We start from the raw sequence: 25,222 nt of genomic DNA, 5'->3' as shown, positions 1-25,222 counted from the left end.
TCAAACACAGTCATACAACTAGTACATATATATATATTTAGTTATTTAGTTAATAAGCATTGAATTAAAATGGTAGCAGCTGCAGTTTGTGAGTGATCTGAGGTTTCTCTGTTTTCTTAGAGATCTGTCTTTTGGGAAAGTAGACACTGAAAGGTTCCTGAAAATTAAACGAATTTAAAGTATAGGGCAGCACACAGATGTTTGTGAGAGTTGGGGAAAAAAAAAAAGTAATAGATATATGCTGGTGAAAATACAAAGTAATACTTGTTAGTGTTGTTTTCTGTTAGCTTAGGGATATGGTTTAGTGGGGACTGTTAGTGTTAGGTCAGAGGTTGGACTCGATGATCTTGAGGTCTCTTCCACCCTAGAAATTCTGTGATTCTGTGTGTTGCCTGGCTAAACTGTTGTTTGATTGGTTGAGTCAGATTTACTAGGAAACTAGTAAATCTGTACTCCAGTACAGAACAGCAGGCTAAATAAACAGGCATGTATGTTTTCATACATAAAGACGTAAATTGAGAGCATCCAATAGGCGTGCTGAATTACTTGGTATTATCTCACATATAGGCTTCAATGTGTACTTATCCCCGACAGTTTCAGATGATTTAATTCTTAAGTAGAAGGTAAACCTAATTTGATGTTCCTGGGAAAAACTGATATGTGTATAGGATTTGGTTTTTAGGGATAAAATATTGAGGCTCAAAATCAACTACTTTCAAAATTAGTAATAGGTATATTTGAAAAAAAAAAAAAAAAAAAAAAAAAAAGACCTCAGTTCAGCTGCATTAATACAGCATAAATATTAATAACCCATGAAAAAAGGCTCTCAAAAATACTTAAAAACACATAACACATTGGCTCCCAATTTTCATTTAGTTAATATAGGAGAAAGAATTTATCTACATCTTAATAAAGTGTGACCAAAAAACACATAGGCAGGTGTTCATACATTTTGAAAAGTAAGAGATTACAGAAAAGTATTTCGTGTAATACTCCTACTCACCTCCCAGAAAAAGTAATGTGTGTACAGCCTACTCACACTAAATCTTCTGCTTAAGGAAATGTGTGAAATACAAGGAAAACAGAGAGGGAAAGATCAAATGAAGTCCTTATCAGAATAGAAATTTAGATTATTATCTGTGTACATTTAGTGCAAAATCTTCCACACGTACTACAGTTTGGTTGTAGATACTCAGAATCACAGAATCATTTAGGTTGGAAGAGATCTCCAAGATCATCTAGTCCAACCTCTGACCTAACACTAACAAGTCCTCCACTAAACCGTATCACTAAATCTAAACATCTTTTAAAGACCTCCAAGGATGGTGACTCAACCACTTCACTGGGCAGCTGATTCTAATGCCTAACAACCCTTTCAGTAAAGAAGACTTGTTCTCCAGACCCCTCATCAGCTTTGTTGCCCTTCCCTGGACTCGCTCGAGCACCTCCATGTCCTTCTTGTAGCGAGGGGCCCAAAACTGAACACAGTACTTGAGGTGCAGCCTCAACAGAGTACAGGGGGACAATCACTTCCCTAGACCTGCTGGCCACACTGTTTCTTATGCAAGCCAGGATGCTGTTGGCTTTCTTGGTGACCTGAGCACACTGCTGGCTCATATTCAGTTGACTATCAACAATCACTCCCAGGTTCTTCTCTGCCAGGCAGCTTTCTAACCACTCATCTCTGAGCCTGTAGGTCTGCCTGGGGTTGTTGCCCCCAGGTGCAGGATCCATTTGAGGGCTACCCCAAATTTGCTCCAGCAAGCAGACTGACAATCAGTGTTGCTGGGATTATGGGATACAGTCACAGGGAAGCCTCACTAGCAGCTGTATTGGCACACCAGGGAAAGATGTGCTGCTGTCTGGGACCAGGACTGATGGATAGGAGCTGGGAATGAGCTATTCCAGCTGACGCCATATGTTATGAAACTACAGCCACAGCGAGACACCAGCATACCTAGACCATCTGTTTGCAAGAATCCAATGAGGCAGTTATATAGATAGTAGGTTGATATATCAGGCAGTACATGGTGTTCCTACCCACTCTCAAGACACTCTTTTAAGAACAGCACAGACATAACCTGCTATTCTATAAAGAGAATGCCTTGGCTGTGTCTTAAACCTGGGAATCAAGTTAAACAGGAGAAAAGCACTTTTTAAAATAAAAACGTCTAATTTTGGAAGAACTTCGCAAGTTTTCAGGTATGATCTCTCAGATGGTGGATTGAACTAATGATCAGATAACTGTCTATTCTCACATCACTATCATTTTGTGAAAATTTTGATATATATTATCTGAAATAAGAACCATATAAAAACACACTTTTTTTTTTTTTTCATAAGGACAAAATGATGTTTTTCTAGTAAGCTTTCATTCACTGTTTCTCTACTGTAAGCTCTTCAGGAAAGAATTTCTGTCTTCGTACCTTCCTGTACAGCACCTAATAGAATAGAATACAGACCATGGTGTGTTCTACCCTGTATATGAACAGTCTCTGGGCAGAGAGAACAGATGAGTGAATTAGAGAATATATAAAATACTAAATTATTTCCTGCCTGGATCTCACACGTAAGACAAAATGTTATAAATATTCAATGCTATACAATTTATTGCAGATAGCAATCTTCTTTCTTTACTTGCACACTAAGAGATGAAGAATCTCCTCTGTGGAGAATTTATTCTGAATTCTGTCTCTCTGATCTGCTTGCACATAGACCAGTGCTATAGTACATGGTTTGTTCTGCATGGCACTCTCCTGTAGAAGAAAGCTCTAATCTGAGTAAAAGATCATCCATGTGTCAGGATTCATTTGAGAGAAATTACTGTACATGTTAAAATGGGTAGTGAAAGCTAAGGAGGTGAGAAAGCTCAGCCAAAAATGATGCAGTCTGTGTGCACTATGACCTATCCGCTAATTTTTAATTGAGTTTTGTCTTCTGCTGTCATATTCCTTACCAAATGTCTCAGACTCTTTGATCTTTTCCAGCCTAAAAAAATTGTGTTCATGTAAAGGGAAGAACCAAACTCCCTTCTTTCAACCTGTATCACTTTCCACTCACCTCCTACTTTGCAATTGCTAGAAATAAAAAGGGAATGCACACTGAAGTGATACCACCTTCTGGGCTTGTCTTTTACCTTTCTCACATGTGTACGAAGAAATCTTTGGAGCTAGTAAAACACTGAGAAAATACAATATTTTAACGCCTCTTCCTCTGAACAAATACCAATTCCAGAAGCACACTAAGCATGTGATTAAGAAAGTGGAAACACTATTATGTTTGCAATTAAATATGCATCAACATGATTCACGGGTCTCAGATATAAAGAAAAAAAAAACAAACAAAAAAACCAAACATGACAGCAAAGACCATTCCATAGAACTACTACTATTGTCCACAATAAATTTATATAGTCACTTCATGCCTTGAAAACCAAAAAGCCACTGCTAGACTTAGTATTGTTGCTTGCTGATAGTTGCACAATTAATAAGCAGCTCACACTTGCTTATGTCATACAGAGTGTTACAATTTGTTAAAACAAAATTCATGAGTCTGAAGGAGTCTGCTATGGATAGATTTTTAAATGTTCATTCCAGAATGTTTCTCTTTACTAGCATATTCCTTGGGGAAGCTCTTTTACTTGTAGCAGTGTGCCAGAGCCATTTTCCTTCAGGATTTGCCATCAGACATTGGCACAGGATCTCAGCAAAGATTCAGCTTCTCAGCCAAATGATTATAATTCAGAGTAATTTTGAACAGTGTTTGGATAGCTGCTTTTGATATTTATCACAAAAATCTTGACCATGAGTGATAGCATAATCTCATACAGCACTTCCATGTTAGAATGGGATTTTTCTCTCGGTAAATATTAAATTATCCATAAGAGTTTTCCACATTTTTACCACATCAGAGTGGGAAAGTACTCTGCGTTTTATCTAAAATACACCAACATATGTTTCTTAACTTCACTGTCTCCCTCTTAACTTCTTTTCTATTGCTTTGTAAAAAATAATTCTTTCATTTCATAGCAAGTTTTTTGTTTGTTTTATTCTCCCTATATACACTGACTCAGCCAGTGCATCTCCTCCCCATTGCCTCAGTCCTTGCATAACCAAACTATTACTGTTGGTCCAAAGCAATCCTCAGCTTGCACTCTCTTGAGTCCAGTGATATGGACCAATGAGCCATTTCATGTCTTTTAAATAAGACCACATAATTCTAGTAGTGTGAACTTTTCACAGGTTGACTACCTCTTTATGCTAATGAGACACCTAAAACAAAAGGCTCTAGTAAGATCCTGTCTCACCAGGCTTATTTTATTCTAAGATACATATTCTTTGCAGGCTATGCAAAATGGCTGAATATCCACAGCTTCAAGTCACAGTTTTATGGAAGGTGAAAGGAAAGGGAGAAAAGGGCAAAATATGTTGTTTCCATTATATTATACCTTAAATTCTTGTTTAACTTTTGATATGCTATTCTTCCCAACATTTGTTCTATTGAACACAGCAATGTTGTTGTAACTGTTAAAGAACCAGCAGATACATTGTAAGTAATACAAAGAACGAACGTTCTGGTAATTACTAATTTCATTAATTGTCTTGCTTTTAGGGAACAGTAAGAATATAATTTTCAAGTTCCTGTATTGCAACATATGACAATATTACTTTTTTTTTTTTTTTTGAATTGGTGTAGGAATACACTATAGATGTATTTTTCCGCCAAAGCTGGAAAGATGAAAGATTAAAATTCAAAGGACCTATGACTGTTCTCCGGTTAAACAATTTAATGGCCAGCAAAATTTGGACACCTGATACCTTTTTCCACAATGGAAAGAAGTCAGTGGCTCATAACATGACAATGCCAAATAAATTACTACGAATTACAGAGGATGGGACATTGCTGTATACAATGAGGTGAGCCCTAAAATATTATATCCTTCATTTAGTTTGACAATATAACTTTGTAAAGCAAGATATTTTCCAAACAGGAAACAGGTTCCTCTTTCAGTGTAATTTGATTCCTGCTTAGTAATTATTTTCACAATAGGTCATAGAATGATGGATAAATAGACATTTGCAGTGTTCATTTTTTTCCTCTTGCTGTGCCACCTTTATGTGCCCTGGATGCATCTCAATACTTAATTTTAAAAAGGTACCTAGAGTATTAGGAATCCATCAGTTTGCAAAGAACCTTAATTTGGAGCTGCTTTCAAGTATTCCATCAACAAAACAGAATTACAGAAGGGTTTGGGTTGAAAGAGACCTTAAGGACCATCCTGTTCCAATGTCCCTGACATGGTTAGGCACACCTCCCACAAGATCAGGCTGCCCAAAGCCCCATCCAGCACGGCTTTGACCATTTCCAGTAGAAGTAGAATAGAGACTGAAAGTTGAACATAATCTGGCCTCTAGATCATCTATAAGGGTCTCTAATTTTTGTTTCCTATAGAAAGCAGATTCTAAGAACTAGCAGATGACCAGAGAATTCATTGCACATTCTCATTTCTTGTGCTAGTTGGTAATACAGAACATGAGAATCTAGAAATGGACATTTCTTATTCCATTTGTAACAACAATACACTATAGTGTTTGAAATGTTAGGGGTATGAAAGATTCCCGTACTGGCATCATTCTTACTGGAAATGGGGTACTCTCCATGACAATAACAAATTGAACTAACCAGTTGTCAGCAATAGGGTAAATATATCCTTTGAAAATAATGATGGTACACAGTGGTGGAAACATTCTGGATTAAAAAGACCTTGAATTAAACAATGAAAGAAATGGTATTTTGTAGCTGTCTACAGAGCTACATGTTCGTGAATCTTTTGACTCAAAGTCAAGATGGATAGTTTAGTGTGTAGGTGAATATTGAACTTTCATTTTACAATTCTAAAAATGCTTTTAAAAGCAATACAAGTATTTGGAGAAAACAACATTTCCAGGATTTTTGGAAGTTTGTTAAGTGTGTTCAATGTATCTGAAACATCATTCAAGGCTCCCTAGGCTACAGTAGAATATGGTTGGCTTGTGCTTAGAGAAGTCCAGGTCTACCTAAATGCTTGGGCTGCTAGGGATTTAATCCACAAGAACACTACCATGGCAGCACGTGGTTCATGTCTCCATTTTTGACCATAACCATTTCTATTTCTTCATCTTTGCAAGTGCCTTATTGAAGTCTTCTGCCTGATAGTCAATGCTACTGTCCATTCCTTGCTGATGTTTGATATGCAATTGTTTCAGCAAATGTTTCTAGTTTACTTAACCTCTCATATTAAGCAACATGCTTGCATCCAAGCCAATAGCATCATAATGATTTCAGCAAATGTCCAAACAACCAGAATGGGCCAGCTGAGTGACAGCAGCAGGGAAATGATTTTAGTTTCCAAGAGAACTTAATCCTCACACCAAGGTACAAGTCTGAGTGTGTTTCTGCTGTATAGTAAGCCAAGGTAGGGGGCAGACTCAGTCCCACTACTGTGTTTACACATGTAGCCTGTCAGCATGCCTGTCAGCGCCCCTAGAGGGGGCCTGTTCTAGCTGTTTATTAATTACATAAAAATAGTATAATGCCTGTTATGTGTCTTTACAGAAGTCTATTTGCTATTTCTATGAAACTAGAATAAATCTGTGTTTTTACTCACATTATAGATTGACTGTGAGAGCAGAGTGTCCAATGCATTTAGAAGACTTTCCTATGGATGTACATGCTTGCCCTTTGAAATTTGGAAGCTGTAAGTTTATTTTTAAATTGAGGTTTCTCCATTTTAAGGCCATTTTAAAAAAGTATTTTGCAACTGGGCAAAATTCAAGGTTTTAATTGTGTATTTTTCTGTCTTAAATATGTGTCTTAAAGATCCTCCACTGTCATACTTGGACATTCACAAAGAGAAAAATGTTAACACTCAACTTCTAGAAAAATAGCTTAGAAAACATTAATCTTACAGTTGCTTTATTTTTTTTTAAGTCCCCAAATCAATTTTAGAGAGAAGTAATATGGACTGTGGATAACTCAATTGGTTTAGGTAAAAATAGTTTTGCTACCATAGTCTTACTATGTTTAGAACAAAATTTTGTCTTAGACTGCAATACCATTCATATTTCAATCATGTGACACATCTGGAAGCGGAAAATGTAGGACTCTCTTAGGAGATTTGTGACACTTGCAGCATTTTTAACCTTAGATGGGGAACACACTGACCAAATATAATGCAACTGAAACCGGAGTAATAACTGACACCACTTACAATAAATTGAGAATTTCTCCCAAGAATTTTGATTTGAACTGTAGCCAACCTGTAACTGATACTTTGAAATTTAAACATATTATTTCCATAAATTAAAATATAATCCCTGCTACAACTCTTTAAGATTAAATAAATAAATTGAAGAGTTGTTTTACTCTGGTTGATTCAACACAAACATAGAAGAAAAAAATATGTGGAAAATGTAATAGTGTACAAATTGTTTCCTCAGTGGCTATTTTTTCTTGTAGAAATGGATCATTTCACTGATAACAGGTACTTAGTGGCTTGATACATTTTAGAAGTCAACAGACAGAAAACATAATTCATTCTTCAAGTGGTACCAGACAGGGTGATAACTTACTTTGGGCTGAATAGCTCTATAGTTACAATGAGAAAGGACTGACCTTTTGTCTTTAAAGACCTACTAGCCTCCTAGATAAGATATACAGAACAAAAAGCTCATACAAAGTTGGAGTATAACTGACAGGAATAGTTTACTATTTGAATGTTAAGTTTTCTTACAGCACTTCCAATAAATCTTTCCAAATCTCTTGTGAAACAGATGAGGGGAAAATGTTAATTAGTATAGGGCAGTGGGTCCTGGACCAATAACAGCAGATCTGTGCATCTGGAATCACCCAGGATCCCAGTTACATCAGAAGTGGTCACAGAGCTAAATTTCTCTTGAAAGGCACATTGAGGAGTTTATGCTGACTGTATGTTGGATCTGGAAGCTAGGAAGATGGATACTTGTGCATAAAACCTGCTAACATAAAGTTAAACCATCAAGAGGTTTTGTATAAAGGTGAACTAGCGGACTGAATTTTACACTTCTATCTAAATTTATTCTGTATTTTTTATCATTATATACATTTATTTTCTTAAATAATAAAAAAACCCACAGAATTATTTCTAAATGAAATATCATTTTCTACACCAGACTCAGAGGTGAATACTAACATTCTAATTTCAGAATGCAGGTATGGGCCATTATATTTTACAGGCTATTTAGAGTATTTTTGTGTTTTGAACACAAATGGTCTTCAAGACAGCTGTTCTTAGCAGGAGCTAACAAAACAAGTAAGTCCAAATGCTGGGAAGGGCCATGAGACAAGATCAAGGTCTTTTCAGGGAACCTTTGCTTTCTGCTACTAATTTAAAAGGAGTTTCTAATCTAGGGGAGTGGCTTCCGCAACCTGCTTTTACTGCAAACGCTGCCTGGGGACTTCACCGTCCAAAAGAGGACCTTAAATATGTGTCTTTCCCATTCTTCCCACTAGATTATACAACATAGTTATCAGATTATGAAATATTTCTGTCTGAATACTTAGGTATTGATACCAATAGAATTATCTCCCACTGGACAAATGGCTAGACTCAGGCAAGTGAAAACAGGTCTCACAGTTGTACATATAAAAAGAGAACAGTTCTTAAATTTAATTGCTGATTTTCAGTAGGAATCTCCTTTCAATACATTTTGACGTTTTTATCAAACAACTAAAGCAATTCATAAAATTCATCTTAATGAACTGAAGAATTTAATGTAAAAGTCCATCAGTTGTAATGAAAGACACTCCTTATGTGCAGATTACAATACCAGACTTAGTAGCTCCCCAAGGTAGTGTTTGCCCAGCAGTGTTTGTTTTGAATTAAATTGGATAAGAGTTTTTCCATATCCTCCACTATTACTCATCTCTTGTTGAAACTGGATTCAGAAAAGCCTCACATTTGAAGGAGTGGCATATATGGACTCTGTCCATACTGTAGAGGCCAACAAATGCTTGACCCAGCTCCAAGGCTAAAATGATTTGCCAAAATCACAGTTTGAGCTAGAGGTTATTCCAATGTAAATACAATGTGACAAAGGCTAAAGAGGCTTCTGGAACAACAAAAAGCCGTATGTTGGCATAACAAAATCAGAAAGGCAGCTGCTGTCCTCAGCTCTTCCCACAAAAATCTGATTGTCAGTTTAAAACTAAGGCCACTCTGGAAAGCAGCACTGAAAGGAGCAAAAGGGTATGTTGAACTTATGCAATGTGTCAACTGGATGCTGAAGGTAGGAGGGAGAACAGACTGTCCATGATGGAAATGGAGAAGTGAACCCGGTGGGGTGAGCTCATTTCCAGCACTGGTGAGCGTGCTGCCTTCCCTCTGACTCCTAATCCACTGTTTCCCAGTAGCTCAGGAAATCAGTCCCCTCTCTTCCAAACTACTCTTGTGATCCAAAATAAGTAAAATGCTTGAAAGTTTAATATTAATATTATCTTTTTTTTTTTTTTTTTAATTTTATTTGGCTAGACTAGCAGGCCAATTCTTGTACTTACTGTGGCTATTATTTTTAAGGTTGGAGTTATTAAGAAGTAGATTTGCATTTACCACTGCTTCCAAAAGAGCTAAGTATATGTTGTAGTGTTTAGGGAATAAGAAGTCTGAGGGCAAAAGTAACCTTCCACTTAAATAATGTGGGATCAAATACCATGCAATTAATTTACCAGCACACTCCATTCAAAACCACCTCTTTAATTACTGTTATCTCTTACACTGATACGATAAAATTATTAACTCACAAATGAGGTCAAGGGAATCAAATTGTTACTTTCCCTTTCCTGGTTGCCTGTTCTGAAAGCACACAGAGAAAATCTCATCCTGCAGGTAGGAGTCAGTTAGTCACCTATACACACATTTATAGTATGATTTTAGGTGTCCTAAGATGTCCCATCTGGCTTCCAGCTGCCTCTGGTGGGTGCAAGCTTTATGTAGGTTCTAATCACACATTCAGTCCCATACATGTCTTGGATACTCCTAGGTGCCAAGAATGACACTCAATGTCTGTATGTAGACAACTAACTCCCACCCTGAATGCTCAAAGCAAGAGCTGTCAGACTGCAGACTACACAAAATGGCAGAAGAATATTACAATACTAAGGTAAAAAATGTTATGTATAGTTTAATTCATTAAATAACAGAAATAGTACAATAATAACAGCACAAAACACTTGGATGATATATGTAGGATACTACTGAATTATCTATATAACATGCTAGACTAATTGGGCCTGGAAAATACAGTGGTTTTTGTTTGCTCTTTTTAGGACTTCAATAAATGTAAACTTGAATAAGTGTGAGCATTCTGCAGAAATAACCAGACAGGAAAATAGATTCACTGTGATTTAAACTCATGTGAGCCTAGGCAGCCTCAGAACTATCTGCTATACTTGTTATACAGCAAAGGCACCGTGAGAGGGTGATGACAAAATGGAGAGTTCTAGCCAGGCTGAAGAAGAAGTCACTGGAGCTACTCTGAAAAGGACTTATTTTCTGACAGTGGCCCAGACACCACCAAACCACCACAAATTAAAAATAGTGGGGCTCGTCTGTCTTTATAGTAGTTAAAAATTAGAATAAGAGCTGGAGTCCTTGCATGACCATGAAATTCCATGTCTAACTCTCCCTTCTGGTTATTCAGATTTTATATAGGTGATAATGATGTAAGAGAGAGAAAGACTTTCAATGTCATTGAAGGCGAACCTTAATCCAGCCCTACAGCAGCTATTTAGCTGATCATAATATGGATAGACCTGTAAAATCACTTATATTCCCCATAATCAGAAAGTTCCAGTATGCTAATCATGGTTTTTCTACAAGTTATTACAGAGTATTCAGAGTACTGCTCAAAACCTTGTTCTGTTAAAGACATAGCGGTAGACGGACAAAAGCTGAAATGCAATGTATTCGTTTTAAATTAGATGCTTATACCAGAGCAGAGGTTGTGTATGAATGGACACGGGAACCTGCAAGATCAGTGGTTGTGGCTGAAGATGGCTCTCGACTGAACCAGTATGATCTGCTTGGACAAACTGTGGACTCTGGAATTGTTCAGTCCAGTACAGGTTTGTGAAAAAGGGTTACCAGTTTATAGCAAAATGAGATCTCAAAGATAATATTCTTGGAGGCAGTGAAATAAGATGCTAAAAAAAAAAAAAAAAAAAAAAAAAAAAAAAAAAAAAAAAAAAAAAAAGCATATAGTCTCATAAGGAGGTATTTAGAAAGTGAAAAAAAAATATGTCACCAAATTAAAAAACAAAACAAAACAAAACATTTGGAACATCCAAACATAGTATTTTGGTACTTTAATGCTGCCACTACCTTTTACTCCAAAACAATTAAAACTGAGATACACAAATATAGCCATATAGTCCTTGTTTAAAGTATTAGTTAAGTGTAATGTTGAAGCTGGCTAAAAAATTTTGCACTTTGCATTTGCTGTTTCAAAATTTAATCTTTGGGTGTGATTTGTTGTTGTTGTTTTGTTTGCTTGTTAGTTTTTTATTACTTTGGAAAGGCACAAAAATCTGAATACAGTAATAAACTGAACTTTGAGCATGAACAAGATCTTGAAGTGTTGACTGGAATTAATGTTCCATGAATCAGAGGGATGCACTCCATTAGACATAGCTGTATTGCTCTGAATATCTCTGCAGTTGTAATGGGATGCACTCCATTAGACATAGCTGTATTGCTCTGAATGTCCCTGCAGTTGTAATGGAACTGAAGAAGTACCTGCCTATGCCAAACTTTCTAATCTGTCATTCATAAAGTGAACAAATATTTAAAGGAAAGTGAGTCACTTTAAGGTGAACCCTAAATTGTGTCTGATTTTTTTATTTAGCTTCTCAGTATATGTTCATGTGGCCTATTAAGCTAACAAATTTTCTCATAGACTAAAATTTCCAGTGGACCACTATTCAGGTTACTGTTTGGAAGCTTCTGTTGATGTAATCGTAAAAGTAAGTGGGATGGCAGAAATAAGGACTTCACATAAGAACTATCAACACAACTGCTTCCACAGATTCACCACTTTCATTATTGAGCACTGAGGTCTGCATTGGTCAAAGAGAAAGAAAAGCAGTGAGAACTTTTGGCCTGGCCACAGACAGAAATATTCCTGTTGATTTCTTTGGAGCCAGTAATTCACCTCACCTGCCCTTTCCTGGCAAGTCAGTGTAATTTGTGAGGGACTGCAAGGGTCCTGAGCTCTTTGCTCTTTCTCTTTGGAGGCTATTCACTCAGAGAGACCACAGCAACCTGCATGGCTGCCCTTTTGCACTCATTTCCAATTCCCTGCTTACCCGATGCATTTTAAGGGCAGCAGGACAGTCAGAAAAGACTCCAACTTGGGAACATATTTAAACTGAACAGATAATAGCAGATATAATTCATGGTAGTTAGATGGTACTGTGAGAAGCACTCTTTAAATTCGTAAGACAGTCAGAAAATAGGTGTTTAAATAGAATTAAGGCAAACCTAAGAAATGTAAGAATTCTTTATATATTTCCATGAAGTAACTAAATTACATTTCCTTTGCCCATGATATTTCATAGTTTTGAATTCTGCCTCCTTTTTTCTGCCTGAAATTTTTACCATACCAATCCATAAAGTTAAACGAAGTGTTATTATTTACTAAAACAAATATACTATTGTTTAGATGCAGAAAAACGTTATAAAAAATTAAATACAATGATTATCAAAACTAAAACCAAGCCTGTTAAATAATCTTTTAGTACAAAACTTGCAATTCTCTTAAATTAACACCTGATAAGCATATACAGTGGAAGAAACATTGATTGCTTGCAAATTCAATATCTCAAGGAAAAGTGCTTCTTGACATTTGCCCTCACCAAAATAGTGGTGGGGTCAGAAGTGGGTAATGGCCTTTCTTCACATTCAAATAGCTGGGCAGCTATCTCAACACAATCCTCCAGCACATCTTTATCCTCTGATCATCTCTGTTTTAAGACATGACATACGTAATGAAAGCTGTGAAATCCCTCCCTGTTTTTAGAGGGATGGAGATTGACTCATCTGACAAAAGGGTCTTTTTTTCTTGTTCGGGGTCTAGAACAAGATAAATACAATCTGATTTTTTTTCATGAAAAGAGATCTGCAATTGTTGTTGTCTTCAAGATAGTCTTTCAAATACTAAAATGCTTTTACAATCTAGTTATTCACACATCATAGAATGCCTCAGGTTGGAAGGGACCTTAAAGATCATCTAGCTCCAGCCCCCCTCAGGTTGCCCAAGGCTCCCATCCAGCCTTGCCTTGAACACCTCCAGGGACAGGGCATCCACAACTTCTCTGGGCAACCTGTTCCCATGCCTCGCTGCTTCTACAATGAAAAATTTTCTCCTAATGTCTAATCTCTTAGTTTAAGACCTCTTTAAGACCATTCCCCCTTGTCCTTTCATTATCTATCTGAGTAAAGAGGATCCTCCATCCTTTTTATAAGCCCCCTTTCAAGTATTGAAAGGCTTCAATGAGGTCTTCCCAGAGGCTTCTCTTCTCCAGGCTGAGCAACCCCACATCTCTCTGAGTGGAAGAAGAATTGGTTGGAAGTTGGACAGTGGTCAGTAGTGGTCATGTGGCCATATATTTTAATTAAAGACAAAATATGGGAAACTGAAGATTCCATAAATAACTGGAGTGTTTTAATCTCTTATAGTTATTTAAGTAAGTCCCATTAAAAATCTATTATATTCTAATAAATGACTCCAGTGCACTGGTATTTTGGAGACCTACAAAAATGTTTTTGACTTATAACTAAACTGTAAGAATTATTCTAGGTCTATGTTTTGCCTGAGATGCTCATGACATTACCTTTAACTGACTTCTAGCTCAGAACTATTTTCTTAACAGATGAGAGTAGTCCCTGTCTTTTAAATTGCCTTCATGCTTCGAATCTTGTTCTCATTTTCCAGGGGTTAAAAATAATTTCATAATTTAAGCAGCTAAGTAAAGCTTCAGAGCAGAGTGGTGTATTCACTCTATATTCTTAGCTCGCCAGCTATAATCACTGAATTAATTCTGACACATCATTGTGAACATTTTATATTTGATTGCATTAAAATAGTTTCCCATGACATATCATAGCAGATGAAATTTAATTATTGTTTTTTCTAGCTAAGACTGGCACCCTTCAGAAAATTATAATCTCTGTTACTGGTTGTTCTGGTGAAAGTTACAGAATAATGGGTAAAAATCAAGTCAATGCCCCCCATGCTGTTCCTGAAGTCCTATTTTCTGAAAGAAGATTTTCCTTGTATGTCCTTTGCTCTAGCTCTCAATTTTTAATTGGTTCTCTTTTCTGTCCTTTGCTACTGACTTCTATTTTATATTAAAACATACAGGGAATATTGTCATGTCTTATAAATAAGATTTCCTCAGGGTTATATATTGAGAAATATTGTTCAACTGAATGTTCTTTTACACTCTGAATTAAAGAAAAGGGCATTTGACATGCTTAGTACATAAGCAGTCAATGTCTAGACATAGTTTTTCAATCCAATTTAAGCTTTTCCTGTACAAATACAACAGTCTCTTTCCAGTCTCTTCTTCTGTACAAGTGCAACAGTCTTTTTCCAGAGAGTGTGAAATGGCAATTTCACATCATCTCTAATCTAGGCAGAGGTTTTCATCCAGTCACATTTCCACCTGTTTCTTTCCTAAGCTAATGTCTATTGAATAAAGAATCAATCTTCGGTGAACAATATGTCACAAGTATATGTTTTGCAGTCTATATACTGTTTCTCAAAATCTGTTTTCAATGATGTTGTCAATATCTGTAAATATTTGCTGTCCTCTGGAAGAAATGATTTATATAGTTATATAAATACTTAAGATGCCTTTTGTATGTAATTGGAATACCCAGATCATATATTCTTACAGCACCTTAAAAGTTACCGGTAATGAAAATATTATACATTATTCTTGTGTTGGCCATTTACTATGGGAGAGAATATTAATTTAGTAAGGTACTGAATTAGTGGTATAGGGATGCTTAATCTTCACAGCAGATAAAGCACTAACAGTGATAATACAAACATAATCACATCAACAATTACAACTACAGCTTGGCCCTACTGAAACATTTCTGACTTCCTGTCTCCATTCAGTCATTGTTTGATGATTACATGTGTATGTTACAGTGTGTTTCCATCTTCTAATGGAATAAAACCTTTCAGAAGAGGCCTAAACAGCCACCAGTTAATGCAGACTTTTATTCAGTACTCAGTGAAGAAGATGAAAAGGATGGTAATTTAATTAGCATTTCCCAGAACTGTCTAGTTTTGTATTATTAGTGGAACTTTATTATTAAATGGGGGAACTTTTATTATTAAATATTTTCTTCAGAGCTGACCCAATTTGATCTGAGGTCTTATTTTTATAACAGTAGTGATTACGATGAAAGTTATATAACTGTATAACTATGTAGTTATAACTATATAACTATATAACTATATAAAATTAGATATATATAATGAGTTCCTATAAGGTCTTGTAATTTGTTTATTTATAAAAGCTTTAATGTTTTTTCTGTTTTGTTTGTTTGTTTGGTTTTGTTTTGTTTTTTGTTTTTTAGGAGAATATGTTGTTATGACTACACATTTTCATTTGAAAAGAAAGATTGGTTACTTTGTCATTCAGACTTACCTGCCATGCATCATGACAGTGATACTGTCACAGGTGTCCTTCTGGCTTAACAGAGAATCTGTTCCAGCAAGAACTGTATTTGGTAAGAAAGATCTATAAACTCCTTGGCAATCACATGCCAGATAATTTTAAGAAATTTTGTGATAAAACTGGTTATGTGTAATGTGATATTGGAGAACAGCAGGAGTCTGTACACAGTGCAGTACACAACAGTTAACGTGTTCCATTGTGAAGATGCATCAGAAGCTGATACAAGTTCCAAAGCTTTTAAACTGACTGTAAAAAGAGACCTGAAAATATCTCAAACAATCTATTCCAGTTCTACTTTTCCAAAACAGTAAATATATGAATAAAACATTTCTGATAAATGGCAATGGCTTTCATGGCGGGGATTGTCAAAAAGTTTTAATCAATGGGTGTTAGTCCTTTGAAAATTCGTATCTTGAAAACACCTTTTGTAGGCTGCTGTCTCCTATTGAAATCAGAGATCATCTATTGGGTTTATAGCAGTGAAAAGATGCACTTAATGAATGCAGTAAGGAGGAAGTCTGAGGGATTCTAAGTTTATACAGTTGGTCCCTAGTGTTTTAACTGCTGCCTGTAAACACTTATTTTAAAATTAGGAAAAAACAAAACAAAAAAAACAACTAGCATGTTTTTTGAAGCTATTATTCCAAGTCAAGCACATGGTTAAAAAATAAATTAAAAAAAAAATATATATATATATACACACATGTATATATACATCTATATGTATATATAACAAATCTGGTTAAGGAAAATAGAACCTAAGATTTTTGAAATGTGACCTAGTCTTTTTGTGGGAGGCCTGAATATCTTTGGCAGAGGAGGTGGAAAAACACACAGCCAAGTGGGGTTTTAGACCCATTTCCCTGCCTTGGGACAGTGCTGGGGCAAGATGCCATGGGCCCTTCTCCTTTGCTGAAAAGAGTTTATGTATTTACAGTGTACACAGCAAAACTGGAGAGAATAACAAGGCCTGATGTTGAGAAACATGCAGACACTGTTCAGCTATTGTTGAACAAGAGTTGCTTTTACATGTATTGACCTTTCTCTTGCTCTCTTCATAGTTTTGCTTTAGTTTCCCAAAGCCTCTGGAAATAATTCATAACTTGCATAACCTTAGACCTCATGAACCAAGTAAAGACTTTCTGTAGATGTATGGATCTGCATTTACAAAAGAATGGTTTAAAGCACAAGAAAATTAAATTTGATTTACGTAATATGATTTAATGTCTAAAATTAGTTCAGAAGTTTTATCACTGAGAACTAATCTGGGACTTTTATGAGCCTCTGTACTCAAAGCTATTGAAGTTGTAACTATTTTATCTCTCTTTGCATATGCCATTTAAAAATAAATGTCAGATCAGCATTTTGCAATGCCATACTTCATTGTCCCTAGATGGAGAACAAAATTTTCTAGTCTCATAATGAATAGTAAATAATACTGTATGACGTTGCAGCTGTTATCTTGAGATATCTCAAAATTTTCCTCTTAGAAGGCACTATTTAGTAAATAGTGTTGTGTTTGTTTTATTGTAACATAACAAGATAGGTTTTTTCATTTCCTAATGACTGAAAAAATGTCACAATATTTTGCATGTATGTATACATACAGAAGCACAGCTTAGATATTTTAGCCCACTCTTACTAGCACAGACCATATAAATTATAAAACCTGCTTGGCTACTACATAAGAGAAATATAAGCTCACTAATAATGAGTCAAAGATGAGATTAGGTTGTCTCTTGGGGAAAGAAACTGCTTCCTCACTAGGCACTAAAAATTCAAGTTCTTTACACCAGTACATAAATACATTGTTCATTATTTGCCCTGTTTTATACCACTGCATGTTTTCAATAATACTCAGTGCAGTGAAGATGTACCAGCAAAGCACATTCAATATGTGACACTGCAGTTGTCAAGGTAACTTGTGGACATACGATTTGATGTAAACATCTAGCCTACGCTTGTAGATTTTTTTCAAGCTGCTGTAGGCAGAATGAGTTCAACACAGCCCTGCCACTCACTGAAAGCTCCATGGCCAGCTAAGGAAAAAAGTGTCAGCAGCAATGGGACAAGCGGATATCAGAAATACAAAAGCATTGTTACTGTTCTTATATAAGTTCTTTGCTATTTTCAGTGAATCAGTAAATAAAAGGACAGATCTCTAAAACCATCAACTTAAATATGTGGAATATATCACATAAAGCTTAGTATGTTTGAGTATAGGTTTGAAGGAACATATGCTACATAAACTACCCTTAATCAGGCTGAGTAACATGAAAACAATAGGTTTTCAAGATTTATATCTTATTATCCTAGAACTGTTGCAAGAAAGAACTAAAAATATGAAATACTTAAATCTGCAGTGCAATTCACAGGGCTTGGATAAGGAACAGCAACAATAATTCCTCAAATTCCATGAAGCATAAAGTAGCATCCAGTCCAAAATGCAAAATATTATTTCTATCCCCATTTAAAAAAAATACCATTGTACTAAAACAATGTCAAAGAACAAAAGGTATAGAAGAGATGTTACAAAGAACCTGCAACTTCCACAGAAATTGAAATTTGATTTTAAGTGAATTTAAGTGTAGAGGTCTACAAAAATTAGGGGTAGAAATACGGGTTTCACTTCTATTGTGGTAGTTGAGAATTGAAACTCAAAATATAGCCACTCATATAAAGACCTAAAAACTGTTTGTTTTTCAGGAGTAACAACTGTCCTAACAATGACTACGTTGAGCATTAGTGCAAGGAATTCACTACCTAAGGTGGCCTATGCCACTGCTATGGATTGGTTTATAGCGGTTTGTTATGCCTTCGTGTTTTCTGCACTCATCGAATTTGCAACAGTGAACTACTTCACAAAGAGAGGTTATGCATGGGATGGCAAAAGTGTCGTTCCTGAAAAGGTAACACCACTTAATTCCAACAGGTCATATTATGTCATGCATGATCTCCGTATATTTTAGCCTATTAGAGCTCCTGTACAATTTAAATAGTTATTCTAAAAGTTTCCTGATGTTCACCCACACAGCATTTCTACACACACACACAGAATAATTGCTTAGACACTGAGTACCTCAATATGCAGTCTTCTTCTCTGGATGATATTTAGTGCTATTATTATCATAAAAAAATTGCATAGTCTCTGATTTTTCATAGAGAAAAAAACATTTTTGCAAACAGGCTCTGGGATTTTGACTTGTGCAGATAAGCAGGAAGAAGACACTTTTTTTTTTTTTTTCTTTAAAGGGAAGGCAATTCGTTCTCTAATATTTTATCAAGAGAAAATGTTCATGCCTCAATATATACGTAAAAGAAAATCTTGTGACTGCAGTACTTGAGAGTTTTCAAATTGTGTGGCTCCCCAACTTAAACTTCAAGAGAGTTACCGTGTAACCATGATCACTACCGAGCCTTTTCTTTCCTTTGCCTCCTATTTTTTCCCTATTAACAGAAAAATGTTATTCCCAATTCTTAGCATATAGGAGAAATAGAATTGTTCTTGGGGAAGCACTGACTATCATTCTGTAATCCTGTTCCACACATTCCTCAAGGAAATGAAGGACATCACATTGACTCCTTTGGTATGGGATTAGACTGTCTGTAAATCACATATGCATCAAACTGTTGAGGGTGCGTACAGGATGAAAGAGAAAGTTTCTGATTTTCTATGAAATATCACATGACCTCCTTCTGTGAGGAAGCTCATTTTGATTTTTTTTTTTTTTTAAGAGATCTTGAAAGAGACTTTTAACTTTCCTAATTACTTATTATGAACATTCACAGATTAGAGATTCAGCAGAATAAATATTTGAAGGAGCAGATGTTAGTCATTGGTATGTGAATATATGTGTTTAATTCAGGAATGTATGCCTATATATAAATATTCTTTATCTTTTTTTTCCCCTATTTTAGTCGCATAAGACTCTCAATGCGAGAACAGAAATAAAATTAAGACATTTACAAGATGAGAACAAACGTAAAAGTACTGCGGAACAAAGTGAAGTAACTTAAAAGTATAGTATTGAGCTTCATGACAATTTGTTAATATTGAGTTTTCAGTTATTGATGAACTTTTTTACTTTACTGAAAGTAATTTATTTGCTTCTTTTTTTGCCCCTATCTTCATGATATCTATTTTTTAATAAAATAGGTGGTATTAATAAAACATAATAATTGAATATTAAATATTGACTTTTGAACATAGCCTACCTGGTAGCATAAGTTACTATTACCAGCCACTTCATTTGTTTCAAATAAAACTATTATTTTTGGGAAAACAAAACAAAGCAAAACAAACAAACAAACAAAAAACCAACACTAAATACGCAATATTCAGCTTATGTTTCCTTCCTGTGCAGGACTCTATATCATGCTTCTACAAGCCTCTCTCCACTTGTCTGGATGCGTTTGTAGCTTTTCTGCATACTCTCAAGTGTCCTGAAGGAACGCTTCTGCTTCCTTAAACGTTCACCACTTGAACAAGATTTTTTTTTTTTATACTAAAGCCAACTACTGGCTTGTTTATACAGCTATAAATCTATAGTTGATCTGTTATAACTAGTAAAACAAAAAAAAAAACAACACTCCCTCCCTGGGATAGGTGCAAGTTGAAAACAGAATTATGCTTGCTGTTTAGTGAAATGTAATAAAAAAAAAAATAAAATCACATGTGGCTGTTTCTCTTTATCCATAGCATTATTATTTACCTTCTAGAGGACTAAATGATCAACATTTGCTTTAGCTTTTTGGAGCAAACAATGCCTAATGATTTTCTAAGCTCCCTCTAGTCTTTTTTTTTTTTTTTTTTATCTGTTTCCTCGTAAATGGTGCTTTTTTATACACCTCCTTATCCATCTAGTATATCTCTTTATATTTATCCTTGTGCAGTGCTGGAAGAAGGGTTCAGACTGTCTGCAACCTGGACAGTTGAATTCCAGCTGACATCCCCACACAAGACTTTTTTTTTCTCTCCTAACTAAAATACTGGAAAACACAAGGACCCATTTGACAATCTAGATACTCTTTCCAATAGTTCACCACTGAAAGCTTTTCAATATGTTATTGCTTTAGCAATACAGGTAGGTGTACTGGGTCTATACCACACTAAAAAATTGAACAGCTATTTAGGGCCCTATATTCAGAATGACATTTCATCCATTAGGAACCAGTTGTAACACTCAAACATGAACTTCAATTTTGTTTTCCTTAATTCATATGCTTCTGGCATGTATCCTTAGTGTAAAAAGACCAGTAGATTTACCTATTCCTAAATAATTCATTCTTTTAGTGCATGATCACATTATATTTGTATTGCGTATTTTTATGTATGAACTGTGTGAGAATGCGTTATAAAAAACATTATTTGTTTAAACATTGAAAAGCTACATTTAAAAACTAAGTGTCTTTTAAAGCTTTTGGCCTGGTCAAGTTTGTTTGATTAAGGCAGTGTTGAATTCTGAGTCGATCATCACTGCTAATTACCATTAAAGGTAATTTTGTGTATCAGTAAGCCTAGCTATCAGTACAAGTCCTTATTATAGTTTATCAATCACATATGTTGGTTTAACTAATACAAGTAATCCAGACTGATGATTTTGTCCATATCTTCATCTAAATATTTTGCATGAGTTATGTGCCCAAATACTAGCTTCTTCCTTAGAGCCTATCACAATTTGTGGTATAAACTTCTTCTTTTGTTGCAAAAGCTCATGGTGCTTTTTCAGTTTGTTATCTATTGAGAAAACAGTACAAATAAAATATTTTCTTCTTTCTTCAGCCAAAGAAAGTGAAGGATCCTCTCATTAAGAAAAACAACACATACACAGCTGCAGCTACAAGCTACACCCCTAATATTGCAAGGGACCCTGGGCTGGCAACCATTGCTAAAAGTGCAACAATAGAGCCCAAAGAAGTTAAGACAGAAACAAAACCTGCAGAACCCAAGAAAACTTTTAACAGCGTCAGCAAAATTGATCGACTATCAAGAATAGCCTTCCCATTGCTTTTTGGAATCTTTAATTTAGTCTACTGGGCTACCTATTTAAACCGGGAGCCCCAGTTAAAAGCCCCAACTCCCCACCAATAACCTCATTTATTCATCTAGCTCTGTTTTGTCTTTTGCTCTGGGAATTGCTTCCAGTTTTCACATACAGTAATTCCCATTTGCTTCATTGCTTCTGTCTTAAAGAAAATAAAGGTTTCTTCGTTTAACCAGAAGTAAAATATATCCGTATACGTAAAAACCCTGTGTCCAAGGGAGAGAACGATACATGCTATATAATTTAACAAACTGATTCCTAAAAAGAGAAAGATCTAATAATAAAAAAGGAAAGCATTTTAGATACCTTAAGTACTGACTGTCCCCAAGAGATACTGTATATGGACATGAAAAAGATATTTTTATTCAATGGATTGTGAGGAGCAGGATAGTATTACAAAGTCCATGTTGCATATACTATGCTGTACCATTCAACTGCTGTTTATAATCTTCAAGGATGTAAAGCTTCCCATTTGCCACGTCCTTGCCGAAATAACATAAAATGTTATTTTCTTAATCCTTTGTCCCTTCTATACTCCAAACCACCTGATTTATAATATTAAATGATCTTTAAAAAAAAAGGGAAATTATTCACTGTAGGTACAGTTTATCACTGTATAGCACATAAGATCTAATGGTAACAAATGCTTTAATCTGCTGTTTTACTGAAGTCTTGTTCTAAGCATTGAGTTGTCACTAGAATAGATTTAAAAAGAGTTGCACAATCAAGTGCATATCCCAAGTCCCCTCTATCTCCTGTGTAATCCAAACAAATCCTGGATGCTTTTACAGATAGGTTTTATTCATCATTATGTTTTAGAGAGTTAAAAAAAAGTCGCAAGCTCTAGATGTTGAATGTATTCTTTTATAAAATGATACATTAAAAAAGGTTTAGATTGAAATTTATGGATAGCAGAAAGACAGAATATAGTATTTAAATAATATATGTAAATATGCAGCATGAGATTGTACTTTTTTTTTTTTTTTTTTTTTACTTTTTTAAACTTTTGATCTTAAAACATTGTTTAGGATTCACCTCTTAGCTCTTAATATGTTACTTAACACTCAATAAAACATATTTAGAGCCTAGATGAAGAAAAAAGTATTGGTACTGGAAAGCATAAAAAAATACATAGAAAGTGCTTGGAATTAATTCCATTTGTAAAGTGGTTAAGTGTACAGTAGTTTGCAATTTGACAATGTCATCTGATGTTTACTATTAGATTAACAACTGGTCTGCTCAGGTCATGCATAAATAATAAAGGAAGGGATTATATTTGCTAGGTTAAAAATGGTGAAATATTAAGACAGAAGTTCATCTGTATATTACTGCTATATTTGCTGATACATAACTGTTACAATAAGTGATGTAATATATGTAGCATTAAATACAAAAACAGAAGTCATACACAAAAGAATGTACAGGAAAATAGATTTTATTGAGTAAACTTATAACATTTCATTTTTACTGTAGCAATATATTTGTAGGAACAATATGTAAGGGCTTTAAATACAAGATGTCCATTTTACAGGTACTGTGCTCCCTTAAAAAAATCTAGACAGTATCGCTATTGCTGATTCTTAGAAATAAAATTTCAGATAAAGATTTTTCAAAGAGATGGGAAGAATGATGGTGCAAGCATCAATTCAAAAACCATAATACATGGTACAGAATGAATTTTAAAACAATACTACATGGACCTCCAGAGAAACTGCGAATGAAAATCAAATTTCATAGGCGTGTTTCAGGCAATGTTTTATAAACTTTCTCAATAAATCAGAAAGTTGACATTCTCTATGTTAAAAAAAAAAAAAGAAATAGTTAATGTTTTATTTATTTATTTATTTATTTTGTTGATTCTTTTTAACGCTTCACTGTCTAACATCTAGTCCTGTCTAAACTTGATAAGATATCTGATTGGATCTTATTAAAAGGGGATGTTTTCATCTTCTGGTATCATGTGTAGATATATGTATAGAAAAAATAAACTATGGCTCTTTAACTTCAGTGTACTTGTTTATCTTGTTATTTTTGGCGTTAAACTAGTGTGTTCATTTATGGCATTTTATCCTTCTAGTAATTCATAGCTACCTTTTGGTCTGCATTTTGCACATTAGATGTGAATATTACTTAACTAGTCTGCTTTTTGCTATGCAATGACTGCATAATATCACCTCTTAGTTTGTTAGTCTATGCCAATAGTATTATACTGTACAAACTTGATTGCAGAGTTTATCAAAGATAAGGTATTCAATGTAGCTTTTTTACAGTGCTTTGCTAAACCATGTAATAATAGTAAGTCTTCCTTGAAAATAATGATACACTCTTATAGAGGACAGTTTCTGTTTACTCCTGGGATAATTTTAAAAAGATGACATTGAATGTTTATTGCACCTCAGTGCAGTGATGTGGCAATAAAACCTAAATCTAATAGAGGTTGTTTATGGCAGAAGCATGTATTGCTTTACAGAGTTTAGCAAAAGCTCTTTATTTTATGTCAGACTGTAATTCTATTATAATAATAAAGCTAAAAATGTTCAATAATGAAAGTGAATGTTTTACTTTGGTTTTCTTTAGTTACTGCTTTTTGCAACGCATTGCTTTATAAACTGCTATTCATTCAAAAAACTTTTTGTGGATTTTTTTGTAATGAATGCAGTTTAATGGTTGTAATTTTCTGTTCAGTGTTTTCAACGGGAATATTTCCAAAATCTGATTTGACTTTCAAAAAAATATTGTTCAGTCTACATAATGTATTTCCAGTAAAGCAATAAATTGAATCTGATGAACAATTGGTGAGGTTTAGTACCACAAAATGAATATGATATGTGGTAGGAAGAGAATAAAATATGATCTCTCCCACCTAAACTGGCTGATAGACCATTAGTAAAGATGTGGACCTTTTTATTATAGATGTCATATAAATATGGATCTAAGGTCTAAGAAAGACTGTTAGGACAGGACCTCAGGTGGTATAAAATAACACTATTTCACTTATTTAATGAGTTATGGGGATATCATTTAGACATGAGCATGTATAGTTTAAAAATACTCAAGTCTTTATTTTCCACATAGAAGAATACAGATACAGGAAAAGTCATTCAAGTGCACTCAGCCCTCAAGTTTTCTTGGGAAAATTCCTGGGAGCAAGCCTCATGCTCTTATGTAGAGGAAGAAAAACAACCAGTGGCAGGCATTTTACAAAGGATCCAAAGCAGGAAAGACTCTCATAAATATATATAACAATATTTACAGCACTCTTAAGAAACTAAGTCTCACAAAGCAACTTACCAAAGTAGAAGGAAAGATAGCATTAATATGTGCTCACTCAAAAAAAAAAAAAAAAATATATATATATATATATATATACATATATATATATATATATATATATAAAAATTATTCTGGTT

The 25,222-nt window shown here is 34.8% G+C and overlaps 1 protein-coding gene across 5 annotated transcripts in view; it reads left to right on the top strand.

The window, feature by feature from the left end:
- GABRA1 (gamma-aminobutyric acid type A receptor subunit alpha1) overlaps positions 1 to 24,361 on the top strand; it is a 46,613-nt gene extending 22,252 nt beyond the window's left edge. For all 5 annotated transcript variants that reach the window (XM_084535375.1, XM_084535377.1, XM_084535374.1 and 2 more), the window contains exons 5-10: positions 4,696 to 4,916; positions 6,654 to 6,736; positions 10,996 to 11,139; positions 15,668 to 15,820; positions 18,475 to 18,677; positions 21,551 to 24,361. In XM_084535375.1, coding sequence (XP_084391501.1) covers positions 4,696 to 4,916; positions 6,654 to 6,736; positions 10,996 to 11,139; positions 15,668 to 15,820; positions 18,475 to 18,677; positions 21,551 to 21,859 — 1,113 coding nt within the window. In that variant the 3' untranslated portion in view covers positions 21,860 to 24,361. The remainder of the gene's footprint in view (positions 1 to 4,695; positions 4,917 to 6,653; positions 6,737 to 10,995; positions 11,140 to 15,667; positions 15,821 to 18,474; positions 18,678 to 21,550) is intronic.
- The last annotated feature ends 861 nt before the right edge of the window (positions 24,362 to 25,222 follow it).

This window comes from Aythya ferina, assembly GCF_964211825.1.
Source record: "Aythya ferina genome assembly, chromosome: 14".
In the NCBI taxonomy this organism is placed as follows: domain Eukaryota; kingdom Metazoa; phylum Chordata; class Aves; order Anseriformes; family Anatidae; genus Aythya; species Aythya ferina.
Note: the sequence above shows the minus strand (reverse complement) of the source record. Positions and strands in the feature narration are given on the sequence as shown.